Source organism: Balaenoptera physalus, assembly GCF_965194825.1.
Source record: "Balaenoptera physalus genome assembly, chromosome: 7".
In the NCBI taxonomy this organism is placed as follows: Eukaryota; Metazoa; Chordata; class Mammalia; order Artiodactyla; family Balaenopteridae; genus Balaenoptera; species Balaenoptera physalus.
The window spans coordinates 6,627,612-6,638,202 of NC_138886.1; the positions used below are offsets into that span (position 1 = coordinate 6,627,612).

The window sequence follows — 10,591 nt, forward strand, 5'->3', positions numbered from 1 at the left end:
GGGGCGCAGGCAGAAGGAAGCCCAGGGCGGTGGCCCCATGACGGCACTGGAGGAGTCCGCCCAGCCCGCGGGCTGCTCCCTGCTGCCAGGCCTGAAGCTGGAGGCTCCACCAAGGAGAGGGGGAAGCATATTCCTTGCGGCAGATTGCTGCGTTTTCCAAATATCTCGCTTTATGGAAACTCTGCCGAATCAAAAAGAAAGAGAGGGAAATAAAAGGGGGGCCTTTTACCCAATTTCTCTCTCCAGTGTGTTATAAGGGACAGACCTTGCTGCCAACTGCCCCTCCTGGACGGGGGGGCACCAGGAAGGTGGGGTGCTGGGCCGGGGCCGTGACACCACCCCTCCTGCAGCCCCTGCCCTGAGCGTGTGTGTGTGTGTGTGAATGAGTGTGCATGATTGTGTGTCTGAGCAAGTGAGTGTTTGTGTGTGAGAATGTCTTGTGAGTGTGAATGTGGTGTCACAAGCACATGTGGGTGTGTGAGGGCGCCTGTGTGTGAGAATCTGTGTGAGTGTGTGAACCGGTGTGCAGGAGTGTGTGAGGGAGGGGAGTAGGACAGAGTGCAGGGGACCATGGCTGGGCAGAGGGCAGGTGTCCTGAGCCGGGGTCCAGGGAGCCATTAAGGGCTAGGCTCGGGATCGAGTCCCGGAGGCCCCTCGCTAGCCAGCTGCCCTGGAGCTGGTCAGTTCTCTCTCTGAGCCTCGGTCTCCCAGACTATGACACGGGAATCCTGCTGTCACCTCCTTCCTGGAGCGTTATGATGAGTTGATGAGACATCCATGCTGAGCTTCTAATCTGATTCACAAGGCACAGGACTCACTCCACCAAAAGCTGCTGCTGTCATCAATGTATCATTCATACGATCAGACTGGGCCCTGCGGTACCCAAGGACTCGGGAGGGCAGTGGGGGGGGTGCCCAGGGGCGGGGGATTCAGGAAGGCCTGTGTGCTGGGAAGGATGTCACTAGGTGGAGTTGGGAGGAGAAAAGGTTTTGTGGACAGACCTTGCCCTGGTGTTCACGGCCTTACCTTCAACCCCAGGTGTAAAAGTGTGCAGGGCCTGATCCCCTGACTCTGGCTGATTTAGTTTCAGGTAAGACACGTTCATTGGTAAGAAGGTAGAAGACACAAAGAAGATCAAAGTTCTCCAGATCCCAGCACGCAGAAACAACCACCACTCATATCTCAGCACAGGGTCGTCAAGAATTACTCCTGCCCACGAGCAAATGCATACACACACACACACACACACACACCACTTTTTCCTAAATGGGATCAGAGAGTACCTACTGTTCTGTAACTTGCTTTGCTGAGCTGCTATAGGGCAGAGTCAAGCACATGATAAGTCTTATATGTCAGCTATTATCACTGTTGGTGTTGGGCTAGAGAGGCCAAACTTCTCTCCTTATGTTTGTTGACAGCAGTTTTTCATCCTTTCTGACTTGCCTATGTCCTTTGCCCATTTTTCTCTTAGTGTTTTTGCCTTCTTCTTGTTGATTTTTAACAATTCTTTATATATGAAGGTTATCCCCCTCTGTGCATTGGATAGTCAGAGTGGCTCCCAAACTCCCCCGGGAGAAGGAGGCAGGGACAGAAGCTGCCAGGGTCTGAGCACTGGGTGCTTGGCCCCAGGCCCCCCAGCCTGCTAAGAACCCTGGAGTTGGGCATCAGGAAGCGGCTGGGCTGACAGGGCAGTGAGAGGAAGTGGCAGGGAAAAAAGAGAAGGTTCAGAGCTGAAATGAGAGGCTCTGAGCGACAGAGCCTTAATAGGAGGCAGATGGAGGAAACGGGTTGCCCTTGCTGATAGGAAGGAGGTCATGGGTCACGGAGCTTTCTAAAGATAGGAGCCTGGGAGACGGGCAGGCAACAGGGCCTGCTCCATGGTGTGGTGCCCGAGGACTGTGACAGAGCAGGGCTCAGCCCTTCCCTCCAGCATGTCCAGACCCTCTCAGGTCCAGAACCAGAGGAACTGCAGGGCACCTGAGGCCAGGTATATGGAAGAGCCCCCCCAAACTTGGGTTAAAGTCCTAACCTAGCTGTGCAACATCGGGCAAGCACCCAAACCTCTCTGAGCCTCAGTTTCCTTGTTGAAAACGGGTGTAATACCATCACCTACTTAGGGGGGTTGTATTAAGATTAGTATGTCAAGTGTTTAGCACAGTGCCTGGCACATCCAAAGGGCTCAGTAAATAAAAGTTAACTTGTGATTGGGACTTCCCTGATGGCGCAGTGGTTAAGAATCCACCTGCCAATGCAGGGGACACAGGTTTGATCCCTGGTCTGGGAAGATCCCACATGCCGCGGAGCAACTAAGCCCCTGCGCCACAACTACTGAGCCCATGTGCTGCAACTACTGAAGCTCACGTGCGTATAGCCCGTGCTCCGCAACAAGAGAAGCCACCGCAATGAGAAGCCTGCGCACCACAACGAAGAGTAGACCCCACTCACTGCAACTAGAGAAAGCCCGCGCGCAGCAACGAAGACCCAACGCAGCCAAAAAAAAAAAAAAAAAAGAAGTTAACTCATGATTGTCACTATCCTAATCACAAGACAATTATAGTTTTCTTGGTGGTACAGCCCATTGGTGACATCAAGGACCTCTTCATTGGCTCCAACACTGTCAGAGCTGAAGGGCCTTCAGGTTACAGGTGGGGAAGCTGAGGCCCAGAGACCAGAAGGGCCATGCCTGGGGTCATCCATTGGAGCAGCTTTAATTGTGTCCTCCAAAGAGATATTTTCAAGTCCTAACCCTGTGGAAACTATGACAGTGATCCTATTTGGAAATAAGGTTTTTGCAAAGGTAATCAAGTTAAATGAATTCATATTGGATTAGGGTGGGCCAGAAATCCAGTGTCTGGTGCCATTTAGAAAGGACAGGGAGATTCGGACAGAGAGACAGACACAGGGAAGAAATCCATGTGAAGACAAAGGTAGGTGATGCTGCCACAAGCCAAGCCATGCCCGGGGCTGGCAGAACCTTCCCTAGTGTCTTCAGACACCTAGTGGCTTCAGAGGGAGCATGGCCCTGCCTACAATTTGACGTCAGATTGCTGGCCCCCAGAACTAGGAGAGAATACATTTCTGTTGTTTGAAGCCACCCAGTTTGTGGTGCTTTGTTACCACGGCCTTATGAAGCCAGGGCAGAAGCTGGCCTCAGACCAGGCTGTGCCCACCACTCCCAGTTCTGCCCTGGACCCCATTCTAGGTGGGCCTCCTCCAGTTACCTCCACGTGCTCTAGCCTTCTCCAGGCCCCTCAGGGCTCTCACCTGCGCCATGGAGCAAGTGACCCGGGATCAAATAGGGCTGTGAAACCTGGGGGCTGCTGCACCATTCAGGGCCTGGGGATCAATTGAGGGGTGGGGTGTGGATCCTTCAGGCAGGGGCAGACATTCCCAAACCCCCAGGGTAACGCCTGGGGAGACTGAGGCACTTCAGAGCAAACCCCCATCCAGATGCGCCTTGTTGCCAGATAGGAATTTGGGCCCAGGTTCCCGATCTTCTGATTTTACCAGACAAGCTGGAAATCTCCATTGCTGTGTGAGCAAAAAAATGTCCCAATTTCACTAAAGGAGAAGATACTTCTTCTTGGAGTGAGAACCAAGGCAGATGTGTGCTGGGAACCAGGGACCCTATGGTCTGGAGCCCCTTCTGGCAACCCTAAGCTGGCCTGCCCTAACAGGGCTTAAACCCCACCCCTCTTTCTTGCTCCTTTAGGCGACGGAGGGGCAGGCAAAATGAGGCCTTCTGAGGCCTGATGGGGATTTTAATAGCTCATCACTTGATACGCACAACAACCTTGTAAACCGAACAATAATAACAGTGAGCAATTATCCAGCCCCTGCTGTGTACTCCACACTGCTGGGTCCCCATAGCTGGACCTGGAATACCTTGGACTGGGTTTTCTTGCTAAGACTGTTTTTGCTCTTGGCAGGGGAGCCTTATTCTATCTATCTTTTTACATTTAATCATAGACACACGGGGTTGTCTTTAAATTCCTCTCTAAACGTTTTCTACTCCGCTCAACAATGCTTGCCTCTGACAGGTGCCAGGCAGGAGAGCTCCCATGCCCATGTGGTGGAAGTGGGGGTAGATGGGAGACCAAGGCTGCCACGGGCACGGCTGGGACTGGTGCACCTCTTCAAAACGGACTTTCCAGAATCATGAAGACATCAGGGCTCCACTGTGGGCCTCGAGGTTGTGGAGGTTCAAATGCGAGGCCCAGGGCCGGATGCCTACACCCCAGACAAGTGGCCCCAGGCTTGGGCTCCTTCCTGCTAGACTCCACTTCCACCGACAGTGCCAGAGCTCTTGATCCAGGTTCTTGCGTGCGTTTGATTATCCCCATTATACAGATGAAGAAATTAAAGTTCGTTGAGTCCATCAAGGCAGAAAGTGGAAGGAGCCGGCAGCCTGCGGGGCCAGGAGCTCCAGGGGACAGAGACTCAGGAATCATCCCCATCGCCCGTCGGGTTGGGTGTGGTCCAGTCAGCGTGGGGCGAGGCGAGAGCCAGGCCCAGCCGTGGTCCGACCCGAGTCCAGGGCGGCTCGCGGGCGCCAGGGGTTCGAGTCACCTCCACCGCGGGAGGGAGTTAGGCAGGGGTCAGGCCGGTGTGCTCGCTCAATGGGCGGCGCTCGGACGGCGCCCAGCGGCCGCGGGCGGGATCGCAGGGCGGAGCCGGGCCGGGCAGGCAAGGGACGGGCCCTCCAAGGGCTGCGATCCGGCTGGGCTGCAGGTCCGCGCCCTCCAGTCCCCCAGGGCCGCCCCCCAGACACCCCCAGCTGGCGCGCCCAGTCGCGCCGCGGTCCTCCCAGCCCGCAGAGGGCGCTGTCGTCCCCTGCTCTCTTTCCCGGGCCGGAGCGGGCCGGAAGTGCCAGAGCTACTTCCGGCGCGGAGCAGCTGTTTGGGCGGTTCAGCGGGCCGGCGAGGAGACTGGACCAGCAGTGGCCAAGCCTGGCTGAGACCGCGGCCCCCGGAACGTGCCCAGTCGGCGTCTCGGCCTCGGCGGAAGGTGTGGCCGCCGCAATGCCGTTCCTGCACGGCTTCCGGAGGATTATCTTCGAGTACCAGCCGCTGGTGGATGCGATTCTGGGCTCCTTGGGGATCCAGGACCCCGAGCGGCAGGAGCCCCTGGACGGGTAACTCGCTCCCTTTCCGCCTCCGACCCGGAGCTGCATCCCTTTCATTGTCACTACAAACATGGCGGGGCGGGGCGGGGCGGGGCGGGCGGTGTCCCTACCTGACAGATAAGACTGAGACGGCGGTGGTGAGGGCTCCCAGCTAGCGCGGGCAGGGCCGGAGGGTGGGGTGTCGGTAGGGCCTCCGCCTCGGGGCCCCACCCTGCGCCCTGCCTGTCCTGTGCCCTCCACCTGGAGTTGCAGAGGAGCAGGGTGGAATCTGCGAGCAGTGCGAAATGCGCTTTCCAAGGCAGAGTTTGCATTTGGTATGGACAGGCGCGGGTCTATCCGTGAACCGGTGGGAACGGTGTTAGAAAGTGCATCGTTCAGGGATACGTCAGTGAGGTAAGCCCCCAGCCTTCATGATGCTTGTGCTCCAGAGGAGAGAGACCGACAGTCATAAGTAAACTTAAGTAAATAGTGTATTAGGTGGAACGGAGAAAAGAGCAGATGAAAGGGGCATCAGGTGTGCGTTTTGGGGATCAGTTGGAATTGGCGAGGGAGGTAGGTGGGTTGGGACTTTGTGTGCGCTCAGCCTTCGGAACACCAAACGTCTCTGGGTGTGAGCGAGGGAGGAGGTCTGCTGACTGCTCTGGCTGTGGGGTTGCCTGGGCTGGTCTGGCATCGTCTGCAGCTCAGGGACAGTCACTGTCTGTGGTGGGGGTGTGTCAGTGTCTGGTTCTTGATCTTGGCCACAAGAGTTCCCTTCAGTGCCAACATCCCAGGTGTATGAGGCTTTGTACCCAAGCCAGGGGCTAGATCCTCTGGGCCGCTTGGAGGGAGGCTGAAGACAGCCCCAGTCCTTTCTCAGCAAACCCGAGAAGTCTGCTCCGGTGAGCAGATCCAGCTTGGCCCTCTGTCTACCACCGACCTTTTCTGAAGAGACTTTCAGCCCCACGGAGCCAGGGCCCTGCCTGTGTGTGACAGCAGGAGACTAAAGGCCACCCACCCACAGGGTACCCAGCCAGCTGGTCCCACTGCTGTTCCCACCCTCAACTGGTCTGCCTCTCTCCTGCCCCAGGCCCAGTTATGTCGCCAGCGAGGAGAGCCGGATCCTTGTTCTCACTGAGCTGCTGGAGAGAAAAGCCCACTCTCCATTTTACCAGGAAGGCGTGAGCAACGCCCTGCTGAAGATGGCCGAGCTGGGGCTGACGCGTGCAGCTGACGTTCTCCTGCGGAATGGGGCCAACCTCAACTTCGAAGGTCAGCTGGAGCCCAGAGGGGCCGGGGTGGGTAGGTGGCTTAAGCGTGGCCCTGCTTTGGGTGGGCGGTCAAGCCTTCAGGCTCTGCTTTCACTGTTCTCTTGGGAGATACTTCCCTCATTTATTTCATGGGTGATGACTAAGGAAACCCACATTGGGTGGCCTCCCATCCCCCTGCGGGCTTTCAAATGGCCCTTAACCGCCTCTGATCAAGAGCGAGTTTGTCACTGCTTCTGCCATGTGATTGCTTTAGCAAACTTTCCCCCAGCTCCCAGCTAAATCCCTGCTTCCATGAATGTGAGAACGTGGCTGCTGGCGCTGTGCCCAGAGCTCAGGGAATGTAATTTTCTGCCGCTCACTGAGCCACCTTGCATTCTTATTCCTGCCACAGGGAGAGGGGAAAACAGATAAGACACACTGGGCAGAAATGACAGCAGGACGGTGTTGGCTTCTAGCTTGTGTGCTGGGGGATGGTGATGGAGCCATTTTCCTTCCCCCTTCGCTTTCACCCTGGGAGGGCAGGCAGAGTCGGCCAGGAGACATGCAGGGCTGACTTGTGGCCGACTGGGGGGTTTTGTGCTGACACAGGATGTGGCCAGGCGTGTCTCCCCTCCCCATTTGAGGACAGGCTCAGAGGCTTCTGGGCTCCTGGAGGGTCAAGGAGCTGAGAGAGGCGGGGGAGGCATTCTGAAGTCAGCCACTGGGAGACCCAGCTTTGAGAATTTGGCTTTTATTGCAAGGCTTAAGGAGCTGTCATTCTGGGTATTCCTCCAACAGCCCTGTTTAGGTCCCATTTTACAGAAGGAACTAAAGCCCAGATTAAGTACCATGTCCATTAATTAGAACACCCCCAGGACCCAAACCTAGGCCTGACTCCATGCACTGTCCGACGAAGACAGCCATGTCCTGACCCCTCGTGGTGCTGGGAGCCCTTAGGTCGGAGCACTGGGGCTGGGCTGCCAGGCTGGTCCTGGGACCCTGCGAGAATGTGCCGACAAGCAGGACTGACGTAAGCTGTGTCTGTGCCCTCAGACCCGGTCACCTACTACACGGCGCTGCACATCGCCGTCCTGCGAAACCAGCCTGACATGGTGGAGCTGCTGGTGCGCCACGGGGCTGACATTAACCGCAGGGACCGGGTAAGAGCCAGGTCCGGCCTGCTCTGAAGGGGGGATGTAGTCGGGGCCCTGAGCAGCTCACAGGCCCCCGGGCCAACGCAGCTGTGCTTTCTTGACTCAGATCCACGAGAGCAGCCCCTTGGACCTGGCCAGCGAGGAGCCGGAGCGCCTGCCCTGCCTGCAGCGCCTCCTGGACCTTGGAGCAGATGTCAACGCAGCCGACAAGCACGGTGGGTGCCTCCTGTAGAGAAGCCGGGTTGGCCTGGGCCGAATTGCCTTGTGAGGTTACCCAGGGTAACCTGGGGCGATGGCTTGGCAGGCAGGCTGGAGGCAGCCCGTCTGACGGCACAGCACAGCCGGGCGCACACTGGTGCATTTTGCTGACTCGCCGAGGCTTGAGAGGCAGTGCACCATCGGCCCCGTGAGCGCATCTGTAGGAGGAAATGGGGTACCTGTGCGCTCAGCTTCTGAAGCACGGGGCTCCCTGTCGGGAGAGACCCAGCCTGGGTCTCAGGTAGCATCTCAGGGTCTAGAAAAGTCCTACTTTCCCTGGCCCTTCTGTTCCCATTTTTGTGTGAGTGGAAAGAGAATGGCCAGAAACCTGTCATCCTCAGGGCAGAAATAGAGACACAGATGTAGAGAACAAACGTATGGACACCAAGTGGGGAAAGTGGCAGGGGGCTGGTGGTGGGATGAATTGGGAGATTGGGATTAACATGTATACACTACCATGTGTAAAACAGATAGCTAGTGGGAACCTGCTATATAAAAAATAAATAAATTCAAAAAATAAAAAATAAGGGCTTCCCTGGTGGCGCAGTGGTTGAGAGTCTGCCTGCCAATGCGGGGACACGGGTTTGAGCCCTGGTCTGGGAGGATCGCACATGCCGCAGAGCAGCTGGGCCCGTGAGCCACAATTGCTGAGCCTGCGCGTCTGGAGCCTGTGCTCCGCAACGGGAGAGGCCGCGATAGTGAGAGGCCTGCACACCGCAATGAGGAGTGGCCCCCGCTTGCCACAACTAGAGAGGGACCTCGCACGGAAGCGAAGACCCAACACAGCCATAAATGGATGGATAAATAAATAAATAATAAAAAAATAAAATAAAATAAAATTCAAAAAAAAGAAACCTGTCACCCTCAGCCCTAGCTGAGAGGTCAGTCATTTTTGAAGTTCGTTTTTCTGATCCCGAGGGTCTGTATTTCCCTTCCACCTCTGGGGTTGGCCTGACCTCGGCTTCCCGGCCTCCCACTCCCCCTCACTCACTCTCCCTCCCCAGGAAAGACGGCTCTGCTCCATGCTTTGGCCAGCAGTGACGGGGTGCAGATCCACAACACTGAGAACATCCGGCTCTTGCTGGAAGGAGGTGAGCCTTGTCCTTCCACGCTGCCCCCCGGAACATGAAGCGTCACTTTGCCAGGGTTTAAGGCCTCCTCCCACCTTCTCTTCTCCCTCCTGGTTCTTCTAGGGGCGGATGTCAAGGCTACCACGAAAGACGGGGACACCGTGTTCACCTGCATCATCTTTCTGCTGGGCGAGACGGTCGGAGGTGACAAAGAGGAGGCCCAGTTGATCAACCGCTTCTGCTTCCAAGTAACGCAGCTGCTGCTGGCTCACGGCGCCGACCCCAGCGAGTGCCCGGCCCACGAGTCCCTCACGCACATCTGCCTCAAGAGCTTTAAGCTGCACTTCCCTCTCCTGCGCTTCCTGCTGGAGTCCGGGGCCGCCTATAACTGTTCCCTCCACGGCGCGTCCTGCTGGTCCGGCTTCCACATCATCTTCGAGAGGCTCTGCTCCCACCCAGGCTGCACGGAGGACGAGAGTCACGTGGACCTGCTGCGCAAAGCTGAGACCGTCCTGGATCTCATGGTGACTAATTCCCACAAACTCCAGCTGCCTGAAAACTTCGATATCCATCCCGTGGGCAGCCTGGCAGACAAGATCCAGGCCCTTCACTTCTCCTTGAGGCAGCTGGAGAGCTACCCCCCACCCCTCAAGCACCTGTGTCGCGTTTACATCCGGCTCTACCTTCAGCCGTGGCCTGTGGACGTGAAGGTCAAGGCCCTACCTCTGCCCGACAGGCTCAAGTGGTACCTCCTCAGTGAGCACAGTGGCACCGTCGAAGACGACATCTGACAGCTCCGACTGCAGGGAACAGGGTCTGGGCAGCTCAACCTGTTGGTGGATTTAAGTACCTGTGGCGGCCTTAGGGGAGAACCTTCAGTCCCGTCTGTCAGAAGGTGCATGTTGGAGGCGAGACTGGATCCTTGCTGAGGACAGAGAAAGCCAGGTGGAAGGCGGCAGCTGCAAGCACTCCAGCGGGGAAAGGCTTCTGTCTTCCAGGGAGACTGCCCCGCTTCCCTCTGGCAGCACCCCCAAGTCTCACCCCACAGTGGAACAAGGGACAGGGTTTAGATTGGGGACACGTTTGTACCCTCTTAATCTGAGGGAAGCGCCGGGCATTTAGAGAAGCAGGGTAGCTCTGAGACCAGGCCCTCCTGCGGGCTGCAGGAAGCCGGCCTGTCCTGCGTGGAGATGCGGCTGAGGCTGGAGCAGGCAGGAGGGGCCCGTGGGGTGCAGCCCAGCCGAGACCCTTTACACGCGCCTCTTCACTCCAGTCTGTCAGACAGTAAGTGCTTTTGGGCAGGCAGGGAGAAAGCTGCGCTGATGCCTGCAGCTTCCACAGCTCTGGGCCCAGGTCGCCCACCAAGGTGCAGGGCTCTGCTCCGGTGGCAGCTCTGTTTGTGCCAAACCTGGGGTTTTGGGGACCATGCCTTCTAAAAAGCAATCAAGCATGACCAGGGGCTGTCTTTCCAAAATGTCTCGCTTTGTGAGGGTTCATGTGATGGAGAAAGCCACCGAGACTGAAAGCCAACCTCCGCCCTGTGCTGAGCCCTCACCAGGCTGTCTGCAAGTCACAAGATGGTCATTGTGAATTGCGTAAATGCCTGGGAGATGAGCTGAGACAACCAAATGATATATTATAAAATTAAACTGCTTTCCCTTGGCCTTAAAGGTCCTTGTATAACATTTTGGCCCCGCCCCCCCACCCCCCGCCCTTTCCCGAGTTCAGGGTAAAGGATCCACGCAGCCGGAAGAG

General features: G+C 57.0%; 1 protein-coding gene across 2 annotated transcripts; it reads left to right on the forward strand.

Annotated features, from left to right (window-relative positions):
• The first annotated feature begins 4,861 nt into the window (after positions 1-4,861).
• Positions 4,862-10,506, forward strand: ASB6 (ankyrin repeat and SOCS box containing 6). Of its 2 annotated transcripts, XM_082468205.1 has the most exons (6): positions 4,865-5,134; positions 6,195-6,376; positions 7,408-7,514; positions 7,615-7,723; positions 8,771-8,857; positions 8,960-10,506. In XM_082468205.1, the coding sequence occupies exons 1-6, from the start codon at positions 5,022-5,024 to the stop codon at positions 9,625-9,627; spliced, it is 1,266 nt and encodes a 421-aa protein (XP_082324331.1). In that variant the 5' UTR covers positions 4,865-5,021; the 3' UTR covers positions 9,628-10,506. The 2 variants fall into 2 exon arrangements, with proteins under 2 accessions (XP_082324332.1, XP_082324331.1); XM_082468206.1 differs by lacking the exon at positions 7,615-7,723 and having other exon boundaries at positions 4,862-5,134; positions 8,960-9,198.
• The last annotated feature ends 85 nt before the right edge of the window (positions 10,507-10,591 follow it).